The sequence below is a fragment of the Zootoca vivipara genome, chromosome 3, assembly GCF_965207765.1.
Source record: "Zootoca vivipara chromosome 3, rZooViv2.hap1.1, whole genome shotgun sequence".
Taxonomy (NCBI): domain Eukaryota; kingdom Metazoa; phylum Chordata; class Lepidosauria; order Squamata; family Lacertidae; genus Zootoca; species Zootoca vivipara.
This window is the reverse complement of record NC_142586.1, coordinates 43,375,311-43,402,339: the sequence shown is the minus strand read 5'-3', so window position 1 is coordinate 43,402,339 and position 27,029 is coordinate 43,375,311. Positions and strand designations below refer to the sequence as shown.

Genomic DNA, 27,029 nt, shown 5'->3' with positions numbered 1-27,029 from the left:
GAAGGCAAATATCGTCAACATGTCCACCTTGTGTGCATATTCACTAGAATGTTCAACAGATAACTTATTTGTTTTGTTTCTAACTTTGCACAAATGTAGCTACTTTACACCACCACAGAGATATCCCCCAAGTTTTTGTCATCTACATGAAACTTTCTACATTAGCAGCTTTGAGGTCTGCAATTCTAGTAAAGACCACAAACAAACAAACAAACAAACAAAGGGAGAGGGGGGGATGTGAACGTAACACATTCCAAGTAAATGTGTTGGGAAATTACAGTCAAACGTAACTGTGCATGAATGCTAGTTAGTGCATGAAGGGGTTACGACCATAGAGCTCTATTCCTAGATTCAGCTAGGTAATCCCCCACTTTTCCATGTGGAAGTGAAGCTGCTTCTCTTCCTGTTCCTCACTCCTCTCTTCCAGCCATGTACTCCACCAGGACGGATGTATCTGAACTTCATCCAATTTAAGACTGCATACTTGAAGCTATATTGTGTATTTTGCACCCACGAGTAATCTACTTGTGTTCTCCTTGCTGCTGCATGGAACAATGTGTGAATCAAACCTTTGGATTTAGTAAGTAAAGCTGGGGAAATAAAACCTTCTTCACCTGACACTGAAGTATCAGCATAGGCACCAGGTGAGGCTTTCTGGGGAGAAATGCCACAGTTAATGAATTTTAACACTGACCACAAATGACCTAACTTAAGAGGGTAGGGCACTGATTCTCAGTGCATGGACAGGTACATTTGGGAAAGGCTTCTTCAGGCCTCCAGATCCCAAGCCATATAAACCAGCTCTTGTGCTTAGAAGGAAACTAACAAGTGAAGCTGCTGCATCCCGCTGCCCATTCTGCCTTGGTACCAGCTAGCGGGGCAAATCTGTGGCCTGTTCAGGCTGAAGGAGACAGCCTGTCTGACTCTCTTGGGTCAGTCACATGCTTGAGAGGCAGGCTGTCATTTAAGTGCTGTGCTGCCACCTCTCTCCCTCTTCCTGGCAGCAGCACCCACCACCCACCCTCCCTTTCTCTCCGTATGAATTTATGGCTGATCCACCTGTTTGCAAGGTTTTGTTTTGTTTTTGTTTTGCATATTCCATACTGAATTGATGGGTGCTAGGCATCAGGTGGTCTGCTGTACTGTTAATTAGGATAATCTGGTCTTCAGTTTGGTCAATTTTGGCGGTTCAGGAAGGAAAGTAGTTGCATTTTAGCCTGGTGATCCCCTTTAGGCACCTTTCTGGGTGATGGGCTGCCCCCGAGGCTTACACTCTGGGCTCTGCATCTCTGTGGTAGGATAGGGGCCTTGAGGCTAAACTGACCAAAGCTATGGGGCCTTGAGGGGATGGGGATGGAGCAGCACAGGCCTTCCTACTCACCTTCATGGGGTGACCTGGGAATGTGAGGCAGGGACAGCCTGGCCTCCCCTTCCTGCAGGCAGGAGTTTTGGTCTCCCCGGTGAATGCTGTTGTTCAGGTTCAGTTTTGCGCCTGCAATAATGTTTTCCCTTAACAGGGTTTTTTATGGGTGTTACTCTTAACTGAAGTGCCCCTAGTTCAACCCAGCTTCTGTGTCTGTCTCTCTATCTCTCAATCAGGTCACAAATATTATATAACACAAGTGCCAGGGAGGAACCAGGCAGCTGGGTTCTGAACTAAAAGAAGTTTATGAGATGTCAAAGGAATCCCTGCATATAACGCACTGTTGTAACCTACCTGGAATTAACAGCCTATGGATCATTCTGATAAGCTATCTCTGTCCTGGAGAAGTTGTAGCTCAGGGGTAGTCAACATGGTGCCTTTTCAGATGTTACTGGACTCTCATCAGCCCTGGCCATTGGCCATACCAGCTGGTGCTGATAGAAGTCAGAGACCAACACCCTCTGGAAGGAACCACGTTGGCGACTTCTGTTGTAGCTGGTGCACTAGGTTTAGCTGGCAAAAGGCGTAACATTCAACAGGGGCTTTCAGTATCAAGGTTGGCTCAGTCACTCCCCAACTGCAAGCCTGATCCTTTAAGGCTGATCTTTGGTCAAATGCAGCAGCCATCAACAGTAACTCATGAAAAGTACTAGATAAACAAACTTAGATCAAGTTAAGAAAACAACTAGCTAAATATAAAATGAATGCATTAAATCTTATGCAGGGACTGCTAAAAAATGAAAGACAGATTCAAAACATAACCTGACATCATAACTTAATATACACTTTAAAACATGACTAATAGCTCTAGACAGTATCCTAAATATAATTGCTAAAAATTATTATAGAATTCATAGGGAGATGACTATTTTTGTATCAAGAATTTCCCATAACCTTAGAAGTGAGTGTCTAACAATCATTTCTAATGAATACTGCTTCTGTTGAACAGGAATAATGAAGTATTTCCACACAGATTTCCTGTTTTCATTTTAATATCCAATCCTGCAACACCAACTGTTTTCACTAGAGGTCTCAAGACACCCACTTTATACAGAAAGGGAAAGTTCCACTTTCCTGTTGTTTAAAGAGATAAATGAAACTGAGAAATAACAGAACACATATTTTAAGGAGATCGAATGTATTACCTATTTAATCAAAGCATATAACACAATCCGACATGGTTTACTAACTCCTTGTAAGATGATGAACCAGAGGGCTGATTCACAACGAAGGAGCAAGTCTCCTATAGCACGCCAAGTACTGCACTCTGTGGGGCATTAACAGGGTTCATTTACATTATCCTATAGATGTCTACTCAGTAGTATGTCCCGCAGATTTCTTTGGGACTTGCTACCATGTGGGGGACCTTTGGCACTCCAAATGTTGCTGAACTGCAACTCCCATCATCCCTGGCCACTGGGCCATGCTTGCTGTGGCTGATGGGAGTTGTAGTTCAGCAACACTGGAAGGCCAAAGGTTCCCCACATCTGCTGTATAGGATTAGGGTTGCCAGACTCAATAGAGGGCAGGACTTCTGTGCCTTTAATTGCCCTGCTCTCTTTTGAGTCTGGAAACCTTAAAGAGAAACCAGCAGACCCTTTGCTTGGAAATTAAACAAAGGGTCTGCTGGTTTCTCTTTAAGGTTTCCAGACTCAAAAGAGAGCAGGGCAATTAAAGGCACGGAAGTCCTGTCCTCTATTGAGTCTGGCAACCCTATATAGGATTGTAGTCTTCTCTCACACACTCTTCCTACATACCTCCCATGTCATCACTATTCCATCCTAGTAAGAAACTTGGCAGATAAATTAGGCTGAAAGATAGTGACTGGCCCAAGGTCATCCAGTCAACTTTATAGCTGAGTCTGGATTTGAATGTGTTTCCCAATGCTGAGACTGTCTTCATTTAGCTCTCTGCAGAGGACCTGTAATATATAGCTCAGCTGGTTAGAGCATGGTGCTGATAATTCCAAAGTTGCAGGTTTGATTCCCATAAGGGACAGCTGCATAGTCCTGCATTGCAGAGGGATGAACCAGATGATCCTCAGGGTCCCTTCCAACTTAATGATTCTAAGTACCTACAAAGTTCACGTACACAGGACCAGCCCTAGACTAAAGTGCACCCCAGTTGAGTATTTATTAAGCTCTGGCTACACAGACCTTTAAAGCCCTAACCTGTGCCTAGAAATGTGGCACAAATGGAAGGCTGGATGACCCCTAACTCTCAAAAAGACAGCTGGCCAGACCACTGTCCATTTGCAAGTTGCAAATGGCATCTTTGATATTTCAATCAATATGTATAAACTCACTCCTCAGCATGTCCTGTTAAATTTAGAATGGTTTACCTCCAGGTAAAGTTAATGAAGACGGGGATACAGAATGGTTTCATCATCAACAAAACAAGAACAAAACATATATTGGAAAAGAACAATGAAAATAAATGAGGCATCCCCTTTTCCCTTCCCCTGGTTGAGACAGAAGAGTAGGATATTGGACCGTACAAGGCTCAGGTTTGCTTTGAGCAAAGCATTATAATTTTTTATCTCAGTGAGGGTTTGTTGTGAAAAGAGCTTTGTATTTACTGGTGGGAGTGGTAGGCACTGGAAATTCTGTTTCAGAGAGAAAATATCCTATTCCCTTGGTAATACTGTACTGATGGACCAAAACCTATTGTGACTAAGACTTTTCAGAGCACTGTGTAGGAGGCCCATGCACAAATCCAATTATTTGCTAACTGCATTTCTGCCTTACACCCACGCAATACTTTGAAATCTTCACCATTAACACTTCAATGGTTTTGAGTCACCTCATGGGCACACAGGCTTCTCACTGCTCTGACAGCAGCTACTAACGTTTGAAAGAGCTGTCTCTCAGGGAAGGCATTCCAGCAAATGTAGAAAAACCTCCTGGGCTCTTGGCACACATGGTTACAATAATATAATACATATCCCTAACAAACAAAATGTGTCTTTTAAAAGTTGATTGCATGGGACTGCACATTTCAGTTATGTTAAAATGTGCTGAAGGTGAGTATGATTATAACTGAATTTTTCGAAGGCCAGCCTATTTCACTTAGCCCTTAATCCCCAAATATTTGAAAGACTGTATTTCCCTACAGACCCTCCTGAGTATTAAGATCAACAGCCAATGCCCTTTTAAATGTGATGTGGAAGGTGGGATTATTGGGTTGTCTTTGTTCTTATTTTTATTGGTCTCCCCATCATCCAGATACTGCTATCTCAGCTGCATCTGAAAATCACATCAGTTTCTAAAGTGCTTTGCAATGTGTCATGAAGGACTGCTCTTTCCGAGTCCCATGTAGACAGAAGTAGAAAGCTGTGCAGTTCTTTCGATCCTGGCGAGTGTGTTTTTACATCCTCTCTGAAAGTGTGATGTTGATCTGGAATTGAAATGCAAACCTGTGGGGAGAAACTGGACATGGAGGAAGGGTTTAATCTCCTTCGTGCACATAAATCACCCCATGCATGAGATAAGCCAACAGGTGCAAGGCCAGCCAAGCCGGTTGCCATGGTAACATCCCAGTGCCATCTATTCTAAGGTGACCTGGCCTGTTTTATATGCCTTTTTAAGGATTTTAACCTATCCATTCTTAAGGAAATCAGCCCTGAGTGCTCCCTGGAAGGACAGATCGTGAAGCTGAGGCTCCAATACTTTGGCCACCTCATGAGAAGAGAAGAATCCTTGGAAAAGACCCTGATGTTGGGAAAGATTGAGGGCACTAGGAGAAGGGGACGACAGAGGACAAGATGGCTGGACAGTGTTCTTGAAGCTACGAACATGAGTTTGACCAAACTGCGGGAGGCAGTGCAAGACAGGAGTGCCTGGCATGCTATGGTCCATGGGGTCACGAAGAGTCGGACACGACTAAACGACTAAACAACAACAAAGGATTTTAGTACTATACCTGTCCAGTGTATGCAAAGTCCAGAGCTTGCTTTAAACCTATGCTTGTGATGCCATGTAAATTCACCTCATCTGCGCCACTTTCAACCATACAAAGGCTGAACATCGCCTAAGAAAAGAAAAGAAAAAATTGTCTACAATACATTGATCAAACTTGGATTTCCTATTAAATATAAGGGACTTTGCTGTTCCCCAATTAAGATAGATAGTAATAGTGCAGTCATTAATCAGTATGCAATTTATTCCGAAGGTAATCTATACTGGTTTCATTTCATAACCAGATATACGTGACAAGCCTCTGATCTTTCAGAAAAACTACTATGTTTGGACCCTTCCAACCAAAAAGCAATATCCTGGCCCCCCCAGCACCCTCCAAATCACTATGTGGACTTCGGCAAGTCTCCCTCCACCTCTCAACCTTACACACCCTACCCCAACCATCAGTAAGAGGATAACAAAACAATATTGCAGCGAGAATTTTTACTCCCATCATTCAGTTAATTAGAGTAAGATATGTAAAAGGGCCATTGTGGGCATACAACCCACAGCTGCTGCACATACAGTCCCCATGTGAGATTTTTAGGATCCCTGCTGGATTGCAGACCTTCTAGCAGCTCCCTGCACTCCCACAGATAATCACATGGAAGGGCAAGTGGGAGTAGGGAGGGCCCTGCACCTTTTAATAGTTGTGCAGAAGAGAACATTTCAGCAGATGTAGGTGAAATGCAAGCTACATCTACTGAACCCCCCCTTCTGTTCAGCTATAAAAAGGTACAAGAGCCCAGCCCTTTCTTTTTTATTCAGCCACCCTAAATGGGCACTCCTGGCAACATGAATTAGTGACAGAAGCATTTAAAAGTCTTAACAATTACAACTACACTATGTAACCCATTTACAATTGTACTGCAAACGGTAGTTACTAATTAAATTCCATGCCATTTAAGCATGAATGGAAGATAGAAGATACAGGCTGTGCTTTTAATACATCGGAAAGTCAACTATTTATGATACATCCACTTTTTTTAAACAAAGCAACGCTATAAAAACCATATCTGCAAACACAATTAATGACTTCATAACTTCCAGTGATATCTATTCAGTGACCTCTTTTTGTTCCTTGTACCGGTACATTACTGATGATATATCATGGTTAATTACAGCCTAACAGTTTTCTGAATTATATGAACAGACAGAAATGTCCCTGATTAAATCTGTATTCTAACTTGAAGATCAGTGAACTTTTCAACACTAGTATATTCCGTAGACAAAACAGACCACTTTTTCCGGGTGTGTGTGCAATTTTTTAAATATTACTGTACTTTTCCATGTATAAGACGCCTGCCCGCCCCCCATGTATAGCACCTCTCTCTTTTTTTGATCCCCAAATTAAGAAATCAGTATTTTAAACATCAGGCATTCATTAAGCATTTTATCCACCGGATTTTCTCATTCCCCATCCCAGTTGAATTTATTGAGCTTTGAGTCAGAGATAAGGAACCTGTGTGTCTCTAGATACTGGAAAATAGCTCCCAACTGCTGGTTGGGGCTGATGGAAGTTGTAGTCCAAAACATATAGAAAAGGACCAGGGTGGGAAATGCTGACCTAAAAAGCAGCAAATCAATGCCAACACTGTACATGAAGTCTTAAGGAATAAGAAAAGAAATCATATGGAATTAAAAGCAGATTTCTTTTTTTATTACTGGAGCTACAACTGCAAAGAGTTCAACTGAATTAGGGACAAGGGGTCATATTCAATAACTAGCCCATGTAGTACTTCTCCTAGCATAATGGGTCTTTGCCCACTCTTTTCCCCACACATGCCCTAATCCCTGAAATTGGTTTGGATGAGAACAGGAGCAGCCCCAGAGAAGAGGCAGAGAGTGGGGAGTGTTACATCTGGCAAACTGAAAAGTTTCTGCTTATAGAACGATTGCCATAGCATCACACTGAATTCCTCCCAAAAAGCTACAGGGAGGCAGAAAATGGGGACTGCATCAGCGGAAAGGAGATGAATAGTGAGTGAGGCCTGGGATTTATTTCCAGATATGAGGACAAGGAGGAGAAGGAAAAGCAAACAAAAATGAAAGTGATGTAACCCAACAGTGAATAGCAAAGGTACTTGCTATGTAAAATCTGTATACTGTACTGAGATGCAACATTAGCATTCCATTCTGACTGCAGCTGAAATAGAACCATGTGAAGGCAACTCTGCAAGTTTTCCCCTTTTCCAATTAAACTCAAAACAGTGGCAACATGTCCCAAAGACTATTCACTGCTAAGGGAATGATCAGTATTGTGGCAAAGCCTGGGTTCAGACAAACATTTAACACACATTTTTGCAACCAAAATATGTTGTGACTCAATAATGAACTTTTAGCATTATGGCACCAGTTTTCTCAAATTCTATTCCCTCAGCAGTAAAGCAAGCTCCAGCACTGTTTCTGACATTTGCTGAAAACTTTATCTTTTCTCCCAAGGCTTTCCATATTAATCTATGTTATTTCTGTTATGTTTAATTCTTGCTGGCTTCAATGATTTAATACTGTTTTATGATCTGTTTAATGTCCTATATTCTATTTATGCACATATATATTTGTATTCTTGTATTTCATTGTCAGGTGGAGTTGATTTTCATTGGAGCTTGTAAGCTGCTTTGCAGAGGAAGTTATTTAAAAGCAGGATATAATTTTTAAAAATTTAAAACCTAAAAATACTGTACTTACGTTTGGGGAAAGGTAAGTTTTACTGCCCTTTCTGCTGTGATGTGAGTTTTTATTTATTTGATTAATTTTTAAGGTTTTCAATAACACAAGATGACCCCCATGCACTCAAAACCTTGACCCCTTTGAGAAGAAGTAAGAAAGGTTGGGCAAAAGTCATGTTCTATTCATTCTCGCCACAACCCTGAGCAGTAAAGCTCAATATACACACTCATTGGTAAGCAATTCCCCATGATTTCTTCTCTGTGCAACGTGTGTGAACAAACCATGGAGGCAGGTCACTGAGGGTTCCTTCCTATATACGAAGATTCTCCTTTGTACTTACTTGCCAGGCAATATTTGCAAGAGGATGCCTTCATCCCCACCCACAAAGTCCGCTCATGCACACAGTTATCGAACAGATTGTGAAGAAGCCGCAGTGGAACTACTCCCACACCACTTCTTGTAAGTGAAAGATCAGCACGGAGGCATAAGCAGAGTTCAGGCAAACATTTAAAATGCCAACTGGCATGATGAAGGCAACATATGGCGATTCTCCCTGCCAGCCCCATGACTAGTCATTTGAGTGCTCCGAATTCTTGCCAAGATCACAGCTCACTGCCTCAACCCAAGATTCCATATATTTTCCAGGACATTGTTGTTGTTGTTTAGTCATTTAGTCGTGTCCAACTCTTCGTGACCCCATGGGCCAGAGCACGCCAGGCACTCCTGTCTTCCACTCCTCCCACAGTTTGGTCAAACTCATGTTAGTAGCTTCGAGAACACTGTCCAACCATCTCATCCTCTGTTGTCCCCTTCTCCTTGTGCCCTCAATCTTTCCCAGCATCAGGATCTTTTCCAGAACTTCTTGTTCTTAGGTGGGTGGTGAAGATTTTTATTTAAGTAGATGCTCTCAGAACTGCTGTGTTAGTTTGTTGTTCTAGTCTGGTTAGTGTAGTGCTGCTTTTAAAGATGTGGTTGTTGTTGATGATGAATTAACAGCTGAATACTTTTACAGAAAGGTGGAGTAAAATAATAATAGTAGCTGGAGGGGACTCTTGAGAGTCCCATGGACTGCAAGAAGATCAAACCTATCCACCCTGAAGGAAATCAGCCCTGAGTGCCATGGGCGTAGCCAGGATCAAATCTAGGGGGGGGCAAACCATGGTCGTCCAGGTTGTGACATTTCAGCATGGAAAAGGCAAAATGAAACCAAAATTTTATTATATATAATTGCGTGCCGAGCAGGGTGGATAAAAATCAATTATTATTTTTTTAAAAAATCCCAAAAATCGGATTTTTTTTATTTAAATTGGATTTTTTAAAATAAAATGCTTTTTGAGGAAAATATATTGCCATCCCCCCATTTCCTCCCTCCCCATAGAGAAACATTTGGTCAGTTTGGGAGTCAAAATGGTTTCCAGGCCTGTCTTCCTGTACTGTTTGCTTGGTACATTTATGAACATTGATTAGGCTAATCAAGCACCAATATTTCCTGCAACCATCAAATAAATTGCCACCCTATTTGTTATATAATTATTACTTTACTTCAAATCAGGCACCAAACCCTGTCCACAAATGAACTGAAATAACAAGCCTCTACCACGGATATAAATTCAAATTGCTAACCAACTCAGATTAAATTACCTTATTCTACTAACAAATCAAAGATAATTCACCTCTGCTCACCAGTGCACTAATGTTTTTTTGCTCTGATTAACATGAGCCAAGCTCAGGTCTAAAGGGGGGGGGTGACCAAATTCAGAAAAAAAGAACAACACTACCGGGCCAAATTATGGGATAATTGATGCCAAAGTTTTTTATCTATGTAAATTATTTAACAGTATCAACTATTTATCTATCAACTTCAAATCCAGACTGGAAAACAGTTTATTTATTTTAAACCCCCATAGGCCACTAGAAAGAGTTCAACAGGTAAAACTTCCCACATGGTGCACATGTGGCACCAACAAAATGGTGGCTATCAGGATGCCCTAGCAACCATAAGCAGCAAGACAAGCAGGCAATGAGGCAGGCAGAAGTACTAAATAAACACAGCCAGGAGATGCACAGAATTAACTCAGCCATAATTAACACAGCCAGCTCACTTCTTTTTATTTATCATCCTCCTCTTATAGGCTGTTAATGATTCAGGTAAGCAGCACTGTTCCACGTATTAAGAAAACAGAAGCCGCACCGGGGGGGGGGGATCATGGAGATCATGGAAGAAGCATTCACATATTATTTACTGGCAAATCCACACTGTGATGAACTCCTGCCTGGAAACCAATGTCGCCACTGTGGAAGGACATGTGGATCCAGAATTGGCCTCCACAGTCACATACGGACCCATTGTTAAAATCGTGTTTATGGAAGACACTCGGCTACGAGTGATCGCCAAAGAAGAAGAAGATTAACTTATCATGTCTCTAACCTTGCTCTCCTGCAAGGAGCTCAAGGCGGGCGACATTGCCTCCTCACCCCCAATTCCTCCTCTCAACAACCCTGCAAGGTAGGCCAGTCTGAGAGGAGGGGGTGTCCAAAGGCTGACCACTGAACTTCATGTCTGAGTGGGGCTTTGAACCCAGGTCTCCTCGCTCCTAATTCAACCCTCTAACCAAGACACAGCACTGTTTGGGGGGGGGGGACACAGAAACCCTCTTGCAAGGCAACCCTGCAAAAAGAAAAAACATCCACTTGGCTACCTGAGCACATGGATGGAGCAAGGGTGGATGCGCTTGACAATTGATTCCTTGGGGCTCAAGTTTCGGGGGGCAGCTTCAAACACACACACACAAACACCCCCCAACCCTCTGCAGCTCCCCCCCTCCCTCACATCCCCTGGGTCCAGCCCAGGGGCATATGCGGGGGGGGGGCAGACTTCTGGCTCTTTGTTTCAATAGACTCAAGAAGCAAACATTAAGTAGTACAGCATTAAATTTCCAGAGATAAGGTTTGTAAATGAAATACAGTATAATCTCAGTGAAATCATAGAATCATAGAGTTGGAAGAGACCACAAGGGCCATCCAGTCCAACCCCCTGCCAAGCAGGAAACACCATCAAAGCATTCCCCCAACCCCCAAATGAACTTCAAGAGCTGGGCATTTTAGGCAATGAGACTTCCTGGACCAGCTCTGCACGGTTCAAGTAAAGCACAATACTTTACTTAAAGGCCAGGGATCCAACAGAAGAGTTTCCTGAACACCATGAACCTCCTTCCTCCCCGGTCCCCCAGAGGCTGCCTGCCTGCCTAGCCTGGGGCTTGTGTCTCAGTCTCAGTTCATGGCCGCAAACGCCCCCTCCTGCAACCCCATCCCTCCCTCGGCCAGGCTCTGTCTTCCAGGGCTAGCAGCAGTGGCGGCAAAGCCCCCCCCCCCAGCACATGTGGCTCAGACTCACCTGGTGGAGGCCGACAAGGCAGGGTCCGGTGAGGTCTGGAGCTCTGGAGGCGCCCAGCAAGGCAAGCGCCGCTTTGCTGGTGACCGGTCTGCAAGCGGCAAGGCAGGCAGGGAGCTCTGGAGGCGCCCGGCAGGCAAGGAAAGGCAGGCAAGGCAAGGAAAAGCGCGAGCGGAAAGGAAGACTCTCCGCTCGCGCGCTAGTTTAAAAGTGGCCCGGCCACGCCCCCCACCTCCAGCCACCCGATTGGCTGGCTGGCGGTGACGTGGCCGGAATCACCTTTTCTCTCCTCCTTGGCTCCTCCGTCTTCTTTTCCCCTCCGTGTTCGGCAGGGGAAAGCCTAGAGCATAGGACTGCCCCCTCCCCTTGGGGGGGCGTGGCCAACGCCCACGCTCCCCAAGGGGAGCGGGCAGTCCTATGCTCTAGGCTTTGCTTTCCCCTGCCGAACACGGAGGGGAAAAGAAGATGGAGGAGCCAAGGAGAGAGAAGAAAAAAGCGTGCTTTTTTCTTCTCTCTCCTTGGCTCCTCCATCTTCTTTTCCCCTCCGTGTTCGGCAGAGGAAAGCTAGAGCATAGGAGTGCCCCCTCCCCTTGGGGGGGCGTGGCCAACGCCCACGCTCCCCAAGGGGAGGGGGCAGTCCTATGCTCTAGGCTTTGCTTTCCCCTGCCGAACACGGAGAGAGAAGAAAAAGGCGCTCTCTCTCCTTTTGGGGGGCCAGGGCGCGGGCGCGTACCGCCCTCCGGTACCCCGCTGCTCTAGGGGGGGGCAATTGCCCCCTCCTGCCCCCCCTGCCTACGCCCATGCTGAGTGCTCACTGGAAGGACAGATCCTGAAGCTGAGGCTCCAATACTTTGGCCACCTCATGAGAAGAGAGGACTCCCTGGAAAAGACCCTGATGTTGGGAAAGATTGAAAGCACACGGAGAAGGGGACGACAGAGGATGAGATGGTTGGACAGTGTTCTCGAAGCTACGAACATGAGTCTGACCAAACTTCAGGAGGCAGTGGAAGACAGGAGTGCCTGGCGTGCTATGGTCCATGGGGTCACGAAGAGTCAGACATGACTAAACGACTAAACAACAACAACAACAACAAACATGGTGCCCCACTTTACATTTTGGTGTGTGTTTTCCCCCCCTAATGAGTCGAAAACTATGCTTTTTATGTGTTTAACTTGCAAATTTTACTGAAGGGAATAAGTGTCCTAAATAAAACTAGGAAAAACAACTGCATGTCTTCTTCCAGTCTTCCAGATCACTTGCCTTTTCAGGCCTTAAGGGAAGTTAAAAAACAAAACAAAACTTAATGCTTTAAATTGGAAAACTACTATTGAACCAGAACTTCACAAAGCATACATTGTAGGTTAACTCAAAATATGATATCAAAGAGATACAAAGTAGTTAAAATAAAATAGACCGGGTTAAGTGTGGAAGAGCCTGGCCTAGGCTCACACCCACTGCCAACAACTGTGTACACCCCATTTAGTAAATACAGTGGTACCTCTACTTACGTGCCCCTCTTGTTACGTATCCTTTGGGATACCCACGCAGCAAGCCTGGAAGTATATTTCCGGGTTTCGCCGCACGCGCATGCACAGTAGCACTCTATTGTGCCGCGCGCATGCGCAGAACAGGCACCTCCGGTTGTGGAAACCTCGGGATCTGACTGGAGCTCCGGAACGGATCCTGTCTGCAACCGGAGGTACCACTCTACCTACACATACACATACCTACAAACATGTAAATGCCTACCTTGACATATATGTCAAATAAATTCCCCAGTTATGTTTCACAATTCTATATTCACTTATCTAGTTTTAAGTCCCATTGAATCTAATGTGGCTTACTTTTCAGTAGACATTTAGAAAAAGAAAAAGAAAAAAGCTTGTCCTGTGAAGTATCTGGTCAGACCATGATCATTGGCAAAAATATTTGGAAAGATTTCAATACTACTAATTATCCAAAGAGCTATGGTGTTCTAAAAACAGAGCTGATGGACATAAACATATTACTATATTAACTTACTCTGAAGTAGTCACTGCATGCTGCTAGGACTGCCTTGTGAGCATGGAATTTCTGCTCTTCCGCTATTAGAGTTATATCACAGAGGATCCCGTCACTTCTTTGCTGGTTCAGAGCAGCCAAGACAGCATCATTATGAGAACTAGACTGGCAAAGCCTCTGGCCAGTCAGCATATCTTGAAAACTGCAAAAGATGAAGAAATAATCACACTCACAAGCATGAAAATACCAGGAGTGAAATGCATGCATATGTTTTCTACTTTTTCATTTCTAATTATGTCAGTCAAGCATACAATCCTGCACGTATTTACTCAAGACAACAACAAAAAAGTGCCATTGAATTGAATCAAACTCTGAAGTGAGAGTAGGATTATAAACCTGATGATTTGGTACTAATGACACAGGTTGGAAACGGGTTTATTATTGTTGTCGTTATTTCCCCACTCTCATGCATCACAGTGTGGCAGGGCTATTATTGTGGCCCAAAATATAAAGATGGACTTAAATCTTTTTGTACAACAGCATCACTCTGCAAGACATTCACAATGTGGCCATTATCTCACAGCTTCAACTGCCTCAGTTATAAAAGTAGGCCTATTTTTGTTGTAAATTGGGGGTTAATCCAATTTACTAGGATCCCTCCCAGCCCTCCCAACCTAATGACTTTAACTGTAGAAGATCCACAATTGCTGGGGCCAACACAGTGTAAGAAGCCAGTTAGGCAAATTTAGCGTGACAGATTCACTTTTTAAAATGAGGATTGGCACTGAATGACTGCCTTTTGCAGAAATAATTAAATGGCCAGAGACTTTTGGAAGGCTCTTATCTTCAGCAGGCCTCTGCTGGGTCAGACCAAAGGCCCAGCTCATCCAGCATCCTGTTTCTCCCAGTGTCCAACCAGATCCCTACGAAAAGTTCTGCAAGCAGGACATGAGTGCAACAGCAGCCTTTTGACACATGGTTCCCAACAATTGGGAAGACATATTTAGAGCACGTTGGCTCTGACAGCAGAGGTAGAACATAGAATTCTGACTAGTAGCCACTGACACTGTTGCCCTCCATGAATTTGTTGTATCTTCTTTTAAAGCCATCCAAGTTGGTGGCCATCACTGCCTCTTACGATAGCAAATTCCATTGTTTTTCAAGATGTCTGGCCCGTGTCTTCAAATGTTTGGGTACAATGGATGACTAGTGTTATGAAAGAGGCAGGAAAAGCTTCACTCTATGCACTTGCTCTTCACCATGCATAACTTTATACACCTCTATCATACCATCACTTACTTGCCTATGTTCTAAAATGAAAGTGCCAAAGGTTGTAAGCTTTTCTCATAGGATTGTTGCTGTATCTCTCTGATTATTTCAGTTGTTCTTTTCTGAACCTTTCCCAGCTCTACAACATCCTTTTTGAGGTGAGATGACCAGGACTGTGCACAGTATTCTAAGTGTGGCTACACCATTTTGGCTGCCCCTTTTTTGTACCTATGTGCAACCTGTCTATTTGTAAATAAACACAAATAATATGAAATGTCCAAATTCTTGAAGAATTGAGGCGCAAGTTCACATCATAGTTCATGTAGCATTATATATAAGGAGCAGGTGTGGCAGGGACAGGTAAACAACAGAGGTTAAGGAAAATGGGAAGGTGTGATTGGGAGCAATGGGAGGGGAATATGTGATTAGGAACATCATGGGAGGAATGTTTCCAACTACCCCACCCTTTTCCCTTTGAAGCCTTATAACAGGCATGGCCAAACTTGGCCCTCCAGCTGTTTTGGGACTACAGTTCCCATAATCCATGACCACTGGTCCTGTTAGTTAGGAATGATGGGAGTTGTAGTCCCAAAACAGCTGGAGGGCCAAGTTTGGCCATGCCTGTTATAAGGCTTCAAAGGGAGAAGGGTGGGGTAGTTGGAAACATTCCTCCCATGATGTTCCTAATCACATATTCCCCTCCCATTGCTCCCAATAAGGCCATGCCTGCCTTATAAGAAGCTGCTGCAGGAGAGGGACTGTGAGCAACTAAGGAGAAACTGTGATGCTCCCTTGTTATTTCTGCTACTGGATGCTGCCTATTGTTTAAGTCATAGTGTTCTATTTGTAGTACAGTCGTACCTTGGTTCTCAAATACCTTGGTACTCATACGTTTTGGCTCCCGAACACCAAAAACCCAGAAATAAGTGGTCCTGTTTTTAACGTTTTTCAGAAGTCAAACACCCAACACGGCTTCCGCTTGAGTGCAGGAAGCTCCTGCAGTCAATCAGAAGCCATGCCTTGGTTTTCAAACACTTTTGGGAGTCAAACAGACTCCTGGAATGGATTAAGTTCAAGAACAAAGGTTCCACTATATTACAATGTAGCTTTTTGTATGTTGCTTTATTTTTGTTGTGCTATGTTTATGAAATTGTTACTGCTTTGCAATATTATTACAAAATTGTTACTATTTTACTGTTTTTGCCATGTTATTATGAACTTGTTACTACGTTATTGCTTTCCTATGTTAATATGGAATTGTTTCTTTGTCCCTGTTTCTTTGTCGCAAACTGCTCTGAGCTTGATTTCTTTTGTAAGAAAGCAGCATACAAATAAAATGAAGGAATGAATGACTTCAATTACAGATACTTTAGTGGTTTAGTTACACTAAAGGTATAGGTACGAGAGAGGGAATCAAAATGCTTCTTGGGAATGGCGAGTTTTGAGTAGAAACTACAAGGAAATAGGGGAGTAGATCACATAGAGGCGTTCTTGGAGGCACTTCCAGGCAAAAGGGTCAACAAAGAGAAATGGGTGGAGCCACTTCAGACAGCAGGAAATCTTGCTGAAAGTGGTGGACCTAGAGTAGCAATGGTCAAAGGAAGGGACCTGTCAGGTGATATAAGAGCAGAAAGTCAAGGAGGGACAAAGCCACAGAAGGTTTTGAAGACATAGGTAAGAAGTTTGCATTAGTTTAATCCACTCCAAGCACTTGGGCAAAGTTGAACAAATAAGCTAATGTTCCATCCTAAACTTTGGGTTAGGGGGGGGGACCTATACATTAATGAACAAAATAAATATTCCTACTAGACAGACAGAGACACTATTGTCTAATCAGAAAAATAAAACATCCAAATTGCTGTAAAAACAGATATGAGAGCCACCAGTCCTCATTTTGTAGCTAAGCAATTATAGCCTGGGGGGGGGACAAGTCTGAAAAGCTTAGTATATCCTTTTCACAAAATTGTTACATGTATGTGGACTTATTGGGACACCAACACGTGAGGTGTGCAAGGATTTAGTTTCTTTTCCTCCATTCACTTTATAGTTCAAATCATTTCCAATCACTCATATCAGGATTCTCAAATAAAAGGGCCATTTGGAAGGGTTGAAATATTTGACTCCTTACTATAAAATTTTTAATGTTCATGCATGATTTGGGGAAAAGGTTTTGCATAATTTGGTAATCCTAAATCAGATATAACTTCCCAATGCACAAAACTGTTAAAGTGTCCATATGCTAGAATATCTTTCTAAATATATTATTGACTTCTTTTGATATAACTGACAATTTGTGGCAGCACTTAAAAAAAGGAAGAAGAAGAAGAAATTTGCAGAGTCTCCAATACAGTATTCTGATAGCAAAAATACTATTTTGAAATTCTCTGGTCTGTCATTCAGATGAAAAGCCTATGTTGGAACATTATATTCAAATAAAATGGCTCTTCTGCTTTCTACTAAAGGTAAAGGACCCCTGACCATTAGGTCCAGTCGTGACCGACTCTGGGGTTGCGCACTCATCTTGCATTATTGGCCGAGGGAGCCGGCGTATAGCTTCCAGGTCATGTGGCCAGCATGACAAAGCTGCTTCTGGCAAACCAGAGCAGCACATGGAAATGCCGTTTACCTTCCCGCTACAGTGGTTCCTATTTATCTACTTGCATTTTGATGTGCTGTCGAACTGCTAGGTTGGCAGGAGCTGGGACCAAGCAACGGGAGCTCACCCCGTCACAGGGATTCGAACCGCCAACCTTCTGATCAGCAAGCCCTAGGCTCAGTGGTTTAGCCCACAGCGCCACCTGGGTCTGCTTTCTACTACATGCACACAAATGTTATTGTAAATATCCTACAGACAGATAAGTGTGTTAAGGCATCAAGTGAAAATTTGTTAGTCTGAATCTTAGCCTAATTTTGTGAACTGAATAGTTTTAGAGGTGTGACTTTATTTGATAAAGAACTTGAAAGGGCAGGGGGTGTTTCAGAGTTCACGTTTCCTTCTCTTTTAGTTTTTAAGAATCATACATAGAATTACATGTGAAATATGTAAAGATATAGTTATCAGAGCAATTACTCTATAAAAAATGACCTCCTACTGTTTGATGCATAATCCCATCACAGTAACCATCACAACCAATTTAATTGCCTTAATCAAATCAATTGGGGAGGGCGGCCCATGGAGAGAATCTCACTGTTCTTTCTCCTTGATTGTTCATCATCATTGACAATAAAAACAATCTGTCCCCAAAGTTTAAATGGCAATCTGCTGGCTGAGCCCATGAGGATCAACACAATGCTACTTAGTCTTTTGCCTTTTCTGCTTCATCCTTTATGTGTTAGGATGCTCAACATGCAAATGAGCTGAGAAATCACAGGAGCAAATATTTTACACCAGGCTTCCTCAACCTTGGCCCTTCAGATGTTTTGAGACTACAATTCCCATCATCCCTGACCACTGGCCCTGCTAGCTAGGGATCGTGGGAGTTGTAAGCTAAAAACATCTGGAGGGCCGAGGTTGAGGAAGCCTGTTTTACACCATGCATAAATGTTTCTATGGGGGAAAGTTGCAAAGAAAAAACACACTGAAGCCTATCACAAGAGCAAAAAGTAAATCCTCCTGGACATGTCTCGGTACAGTCATTTTGATGTAATATTTATGTATGCAATTTGCCATCCTGCCATCCTCTAGGCTAGCATGCAGTGAATGAACACACTCTCGATGGAAACTGGCAGGACAGCTCCATGAACTATACCTGAGGCACACCTCAGACGGCATCCTTCAGCTTTGCCCTTCTGAACCTCTTGCTTCTTAAAAAAGTATAGGGAGAACAGTGCACATTCCAGCTGCAGAGAAAAGGAAGAAAACAAATAATAGTTAGAATTATAAGCCCAAACTTTTGTTCACTGTTCAGAAAACCCACGACTTCAAAAATAATCAGTATATATGGCAAAGGATGCCGACGTCTCTTATTAATGGAGCAGACTGGCTGCAACAATTTGATGACATAATGGAGCCATACTAATAATAAAACCCTAGATACTTTTTTGTGGGTGCAAATTAAGATACAGGAAGTAGCATTAATAGAATACTCATTGTTTGATTGGTGCATAGCTTCCAATTTGTCGGTGTTAATTTTGTGTATACCGGTACTACTTTTCCATGTGTGCTCAGATGCTTTACATGAAGCTGATAATGTGTTACAATATTTAAAAACCAGCCCAGAAAAAAACAGTCTTCAATAACGCAATAGTTACAGCACAACAAATACTTAATATGGTGCATAACTAATACAAGTGTTAGATAAAATTCCACTAAACAATTCATCAAAAAATATTAGAGCACCATTCAAAAATGGTTTGCAAATACAAAAGAGAAACAAAAATATTCCAACAGGAAGAGAAATACCTAATTAATACAGGTTATAGCAAAATCAATAATCATTAAACAAATTCACAGGACAAAGTGCATAATTAAGAACCATCAAGACTACATTAAAATCCAATATTGACTTGTCCCTTTCACAAACTCCATTCATATGCTCCACCTGACTATACCATCATATTATCATATTTTTATTGCTTTCACCAGGGAAAAATACAACTAACTTTCCTTGTCCGCTCACAGGAGGTTAACAAATTGGGAGATTAAATTTTCCATTTAGCACAAAACCAGGGTCCGGTTTGTGCTAAATGGAAAACCTATGATGTACAATGTGTAGCTGACACAAGTCTCAGGACTCTAGTCTGGGAAATCTGAAAAGCATTACTTATTCCATTCACACTGCTGGACAATTTTCTGTCTGTATGGCATCTTTTCCAAAAATTATTTCAGTACACTTCCGATCAGTTTTAACCTTCTGAAGTCTTAGTTGAGCAAAAGCGTGAGCATTATAGCTTCAAGCTTTTAAAATCTGATTTAAGGGCTGTTTATTTAAATCTGCCACCTAAAAAAAAACCAATCCTGTAGGAAATTTTGCAGGTGCATTTTAATCCAAGGACTGGAGGGGTATTGCAGAGATTCCACAGTCCCTATTGGGTTGCCATTAAACTCATATTCTGAGTGCTCTTCATTTTTTACCAGTTCACCTCAAAACCCATATCTGTCTAGGCACCAAAAGGTCTAAACCGCAGAGTTAAATACAGGAAGACTGTATACAACAAGGAGCGGCAACAAAGAAATAGACCCAGAGAGTCAGATGATGCAAGTCCATCAGTAATTGTTCCCACATGAGCCTTACTAGGTGTGTCTGCAGGTGTTTATTTTGAAGCTTCCCTTGGAGCAAAGGTGAAACAGTGTTTCCAACAACCCTTGTTTTCCACGTTCCAGAACAGAAGTCTTTCAGCACCAGTATGTTTTGAAATGGGTTCACACCTCAAGTGCAGAGAAATCAAGCGGTGAATATGCATGTACGCATGCCAACCATAAGGCTTAACCTACCATGTGGCCAGAGGCTATACATATCCAGCGATCTGCACTACTGATAAATTGTACATTAAAAAATATTGATTCTCAGAAATACAACAGGAAGCTCTTCAATGTCATTCTAGTCCTCACATCTGAGAGTCCTCCACATATGAAACACAGTGAAATGGCAGAATGCACTAAACCAGAGCTAGCCAATTTGGTATCTTCATATGTTGCTAGACTACAACTCCCACCATCCACTGTCCAGGCTGATGGGAGTTGTAGTCCACAACCATTGGAAGGGCTCCACATTGGCTACCCCTTGAATAAACCATTTCAGAGTAAAGGTGTCCCTGCAAACAGAAAGCAAGTACTGCAACAAAAGGACTGAGCTAGAATCCTTATACTTAAGTTTCCTTCATACCAAGTTTTGTTTGTGTTTCATGTGGGGAAACATTCAAAAACTGTGCCGCTCACTGGAAGGTTTATACTTCAACCTATCTCCTCTGAAAATCTATCACTTCATTTTATTTTATATGTAGACCAAGACTAACAGGAGCTAGCAAAGAGAAAAGCAGAGCTGACAACTTCAAACGTTGTGAATCCAAGTTATTTTTCACCTTTCAGAAGGGATTGTTGTCTGAGAGATGAGGTGGTCTCACTCTACTTATTTACACCATAATTGTGCAGCCCCCACCATCAATCACACCATCACTTTCATCATTCTATTAGACATAATAATGTGTTTATGCTCCATATCAGATGCAAATGGGTTCTGCCCCAAAATCAGCATTTTGCACTATGTGCCAGCAGTTTTAAAACCGAGAAAGTTCACAGAGGCACTACCTTCAGGGTTGCACTCTATTGATAATGTCAGCACGACCAGCAATTACTGTTTTAATAAACCCAAGCATTCCCATGTAGAATATTTGATTCCAGCTGCTTTGATCTACTACACAGCAGTGAGCAAACACTGCCCTGGAAAGGGTGGGCTGACTTGAAAAGCACATTCTGCTCCAGGAAGGACGTTATGACCAGATTAAAGCTACAAACCCACAGGCACAGCACATCCCATGAAACAAAAACACTGAGCAATTTCAATCTTTCAAAACCACTAGGAGCTATAGTGTAACTGATTTGTTAGAAAGCGCAAATATTCCTTCCTTATTTGCTTTAGAGAGAGAAAACAAACAAAATACCTTTCGATTTTTTAAAACCTTTGTTTTAATAATTTTATTGCTGAAAGTCATACAGGTGACAGGCATTGTATATTTTCAGCAACAACACAGGAAAGATTTAAAAGCACAGTGGGGAGAACTAGAAAGCTTATACTGTTTTTGTGTTATTTTTAAGTGCATAGTCAGTGCTGGAGGGTGATAAGTATGTTAAGATTCATACCATACACAACTGAAATAGAATTTAAACCTCGTGAATTTAAACATTTGCAACAGTTCCAGTTGGATTCACTTGCTCATTTTATTGCCAAGAGTTAGAAAAAGCCAGGAATCTGTCTACATTTATTCAGTATAAAGCACACAGTGATGGGAAATGTTTTAGACGTAATAAGGACACCAACCTGCCCACTAATGTTATGAATTCTTTTTATATAATGTCCAACAAGTTAACAGTTGTTTGACTATAAGTTTCAGAAATGTATTACTGCACGCAAGAACTAGGAATCACCGAGCGGTCTTCAAAAGTGGAAATAAGAGTAGCTAAAACAAACATCATTTTTGTGCTTTTGTGAATTTGCTGCCAAACAGGATCTCAGGTGCAGGAAGACAGCTAAAGGTCTATTTCCATCTTCCCAACTTCAGATAACCCCACAAAGCCAATGAAATTTATGGTTAAACATAGTACTGACAATTGCTTTTTTTGGTGGGTGGGGGTGGTGTTTAGATAGTATGCCCTGTTCATCGCCTATGAAAAGTGAAGGGAAATCTCATACATACTATCCTTTATTATCAAATGCCAAGAGAGTTTACAAAATATATTAGGTAAAGGTAAAGGGACCCCTGACCATTAGGTCCAGTCGTGACCAACTCTAGTGTTGCAATGCTCATCTCACATTATTGGCTGAGGGAGACGGTGTACAGCTTCCAGGTCATGTGGCCAGCATGACAACACCACTTGTGGCGAACTAGAGCAGCACACAGAAACGCCGTTTACCTTCCCGCTGTAGCGGTACCTATTTATCTACTTGCACTTTGATGTGCTTTCAAACTGCTAGGTTGGCAGGAGCTGGGACCGAGCAACGGGAGCTCACCCCATCACAGAGATTTGAACCGCCGACCTTCTGATCGGCAAGCCCTAGGCTCTGTGGTTTAACCCACAACAGCATATATTCAAAGCAACAGTAACTCAAAACATCAATGCAATAACCGCAGTAGGAAAACTAACCAAATAATCATTAGAATTTCCACTTAAATTACAAAGATGTATTCTCCACCCCCACATACAGAGGACTGCTACTTCCTCCCCACTTTTTAAAACAACAAATCTTGCTCCTGTGCATTTAATGGTACCTGAACACATATGCTTAGCAGGCGATGTCTTTTTCCTAGCCCCTTATCTTCATGGCAAGAAAAGCATTGTGTGCTACATTTCTGTATGTCTAGGTACTGTTAAAAGGAATCAGAGGAAGAACAGTAAAAAAATATGGCAGGCCAAGTAATGTTAGCAATCATGTATGGAAGACAGTGCACAACTATGGGAGCTGCCTGTCCGCAGATGGAAGCAGGGCACAGAGAATAAAAAAGGAGGTGAAGGACACAGAACAGAGTAAGGGGAGGGTGTCCACAGCACTTAGATGGCTGCTCTAATTCATCTTATTGTCAAAAATATAGAGGTTGCTTAATATCTTCACCTCAAAATGTAGCAGGTAATGGGAAAGACCTCTGTCTAAGATCCTAAAGAACCAGTGTCAGCCAAAGTAAATAAATACGGTACTAGGCTACATGAAAAATTAGGGAGTGATCTTCCTGTCTCGGTGTGGATGGAACAGGAGTATGACTTCCCCCTATTCATGTGCTACTCATTCAGAGTTATCAAATCACAGCAAGCACCACCACAACCACAACTCCAAGGTGCCACTGCTCAACACAGAGAACACACCAGTTGCCTGGAAAGAGGTTGGGAAATGTACCTCTGCGTACAGTGTTTTGAACAATACAGAACTAAGGCAATAACCCCTGAGAAGAAGCAAGTATCACCGCCTGACTTCATTTACAGGAATCTGCCTTATTCCATGTCAGACTATTTGCCTACCTTGGCCACTATTTATTGTCTAGTCTGTCTGGCAACAGCTCCCCTGGATCTCTGGCAGAGGGAAATCTTTTCTGTCACTAGCTATCTGATTCTTTTAACTCTTGAGCCATCAACACGTTGCCAATGGATGCCTCACGGCAATGTTAGGGTGATTGCCAGGCTCGCCTCCATGCCCAGTTGCTGAACAAAATGAGCTCTGTGGCTGCAATGATGTTTGCTTAGACCTTTATGTTGGGCCTACTCTGTCTGCATGGGTCTTCTTTCCAATAGCAATTGTGACCCCTCTCCAAGTTCTCTTTTGGCCAGTCAGGTTTATGTCTGGTATTGGGAATTCTGCCAAAGGGGGGGGGCATTGGAAGTGGGCTGTGGGTGGGAAAGGGTTAATAATAATAATAATTTATTATTTATACCCCGCCCATCTGGCTGGGTTTCCCCAGCCACTCTGGGCAGCTTCCAACAGAAAAATGAAATAAAATAATCTATTAAACATTAAAAGCCTCCCTAAACAGGGCTGCCTTCAGGTGTCTTCTAAAAATCTGGTAGCTGTTTTTCTCTTTGACATCTGATGGGAGGGCGTTCCACAGGGCGGACGCCACCACCGAGAAGACCCTCTGCCTGGTTCCCTGCAACTTGGCTTCTCGCAACGAGGGAACCGCCAGAAGGCCCTCGGTACTGGACCTCAGTGTCCGGGCAGAACAATGAGGGTGAAGACGCTCCTTCAGGTATACTGGACCAAGGCCATTTAGGGCTTTAAAGGTCAGCACCAACACTTTGAACTGTGCTCGGAAACATACTGGGAGCCAATGTACTGGGAGTTTGGCACTGTGTGCCTCTTTCGCTGTTAAAAATAAGACATGCACCCTACTTTCTCCCTCTATGTGATTTGAAACATATCCATGTTTATGTAGCAGAACATTTACTTTATTTGATATTTTGAACTGGGCAGGAAAAAGAAAAGACATTACTGATGATTAGAGGAGTCTTCGGTGACAGGTCAGAGACAGGTTATAATGAGAGTATATAGCAGTGTCTCAACTCAAGGTATATCTGGATGAAACCAATTTGGCCTGGTTTGGAGGCTGAAACTCTGGTGGATGACCCATGCTGGAACACGAACAAGGGGAGTATCGCAGGTGGAGCCTCATCAACTTTAGATACCAAACACCTTCTGGGTTCTCTAGTCATGGTTGGACTGGAATGCAGGTTGGCAGCAACTACAGTTCTTCCTGAAGCAGAACGGTTGCTTTTCTTTTTAAGGAAAAAAAAATAGTGCTGGTACTCACCATGAAGTTGTTACAGTAAGTGCCGCACTTCTAACATTTGGAGGGGGAAAGGTGTCAGTATTGCATACCCTTGAGCACGCCTAGAAAAAGGCACTGTCCTGATGAGTCATTCCCTGAAGGTGCTGAACTGGGAACTTCTGTTCCACCTTGTGCCTTTTAATTTACTGAGTGCTAAACAGATTCAAATTGGATCCTGTTCCCTATCGCAGAGCAAAGGCATCCTGCTTATGGCAGGGATCCTCCTCCAATGAGAAATCTTTGTAATTGCTAAATTTAAAATATTCCTAGAAAAGGGTAAAACATGTCCTAAACAGGCAACTTTCAGGAGAGAACTACTGTACAGGGGCAGGTTGCTGATTTTCTCTCCATACCCAGGAGAGAAACCGAGGGCCCATCCAGATGGTCTATTTATTGAGCATATTTTATATCCAGCATTTACTGGGCAATAATTGTTATATGGGACCATGGGAAAGCAAAGCATCTGCTAAAAGAATGACATTCTTAACACCTTCATTCTTAATTAGGCTTGCCATATTGTGAAGATCAAAAAAGAGGACGCATTTGTCGACTTCTACTTGTAACTATGGATCGCTATGATGACTCTACCCATGAAAAAGAGGGTGTGTCCTGGAAAAAGAGGACATATGGCAACCTTCATGGATCAATGCCTTGTCGTGGCGAAGGGGCTTGAATAACTCAGAGAAGCTATGAGCTATGCCATGCAGGGCCACCCAAGATGGACAGGTCATAGTGGAGAGTTTTGACTAAACGTGATCCACCTGGAGAAGGAACTGGCAAGCCACTCCAGTATCCCTGCCAAGAAAACTCCATGGACAAAGACAACAGGCATATAAAAGTTATGACGCTGGAAGATGAGCCCCTCAGGTCGGAAGGCGTCCAACATGCTACTGAGGAAGAGCGGAGGACAAGTACAAGTAGATTCAGAGCTGATGAAGCGGCTGGGCCAAAGCCGAAAGGACGCTCAGTTGCGGATATGCCTGGAAGCGAAAGGAAAGTCCGATGCTGTAAAGAAAAATATTGCATAGGAACCTGGAATGTAAGAACCATGAGTGGAGGTAAGCTGGATGTGGTCAAAAATGAGATGACAAGAATAAATATCGACATCCTGGGCATCAGTGAACTAAAATGGAAGGGAATGGGCGAATTCAGTTCGGATGACTATCATATCTACTACTGTGGGCAAGAATCCTGTAGCAGAAATGGAGTGGCCCTCATAGTCAACAAAAGAGTGGCAAAAGCTGTAATGGGATGCAATCTCAAAAATGACAGAATGATCTCGATACGAATCCAAGGCAGACCTTTTAACATCACAGTAATCCAAGTTTATGCACCAACTACCGGTGCTGAAGAAAGTGAAATTGACCAATTCTATGAAGACCTACAACACCTTCTAGAAATGACACCAAAGAAGGATGTTCTTCTCATTACAGGGGACTGGAATGCTAAAGTAGGGAATCAAGAGATAAAAGGAACAACTGGCAAGTTTGGCCTTGGAGTTCAAAATGAAGCAGGGCAAAGGCTAATAGAGTTCTGTCAAGAGAACAAGCTGGTCATCACAAACACTCTCTTCCAACAACACAAGAGACGACTCTACACATGGATATCACCAAATGGGCAGCATCGAAATCAGATTGATTATATTCTCTGCAGCCAAAGATGGAGAAGCTCTATACAGTCAGCAAAAACAAGACCTGGAGCTGACTGTAACTCAGATCATCAGCTTCTTATAGCAAAATTCCAGCTTAAACTGAAGAAAGTAGGAAAAACCACTGGGCCAGTAAGATACAATCTGAATCAAATCCCTTATGAATACACAGTGGAAGTGAGGAACAGGTTTAAGGATTTAGATTTGGTGGACAGAGTGCCTGAAGAACTATGGATGGAGGCTCGTAACATTATACAGGAGGCAGCAATGAAAACCATCCCAAGGAAAAGGAAATGCAAGAAAGCAAAATGGCTGTCCAACGAGGCCTTACAAATAGCGGAGGAGAGGAGGCAAGCAAAATGCAAGGGAGATAGGGAAAGATACAGGAAACTGAATGCAGATTTCCAAAAAACAGCAAGGAGAGACAAGAGGGTCTTCTTAAATGAGCAATGCAAAGAAATAGAGGAAAACAATAGAATGGGGAAAACCAGAGATCTGTTTCAAGAAAATTGGAGATATGAAAGGAACATTTCGTACAAAGATTACCATAATCAAGGACAAAAGTGGTAAGGACCTAACAGAAGCAGAAGACATCAAGAAGAGGTGGCAAGAATACACAGAGGAATTATACCAGAAAGATATGGAGGTCTCGTACACCTCTGGTAGTGTGGTTGCTGACCTTGAGCCAGACATCTTGGAGA

The 27,029-nt window shown here is 42.7% G+C and overlaps 1 protein-coding gene across 5 annotated transcripts in view; it reads right to left on the bottom strand.

Moving 5' to 3' along the window:
- KLHL32 (kelch like family member 32) overlaps positions 1-27,029 on the bottom strand; it is a 74,515-nt gene that overhangs the window by 42,292 nt on the left and 5,194 nt on the right. For 4 of the 5 annotated variants that reach the window (XR_004692223.3, XM_035109348.3, XM_060272607.2 and 1 more), the window contains exons 2-4: positions 18,461-18,551; positions 13,464-13,644; positions 5,345-5,452 (exon numbers count right to left, since the gene is read on the bottom strand). Coding sequence is in view for 4 of the 5 variants with exons in the window: in XM_035109348.3 (XP_034965239.1) it covers positions 5,345-5,452; positions 13,464-13,644; positions 18,461-18,483 (312 nt within the window). In the remaining variant the exon portion in view is untranslated. Of the gene's footprint in view, positions 1-5,344; positions 5,453-13,463; positions 13,645-18,460; positions 18,552-27,029 lie in introns of those variants that run through there. The other variant, XM_088665988.1, reaches the window with a different exon arrangement.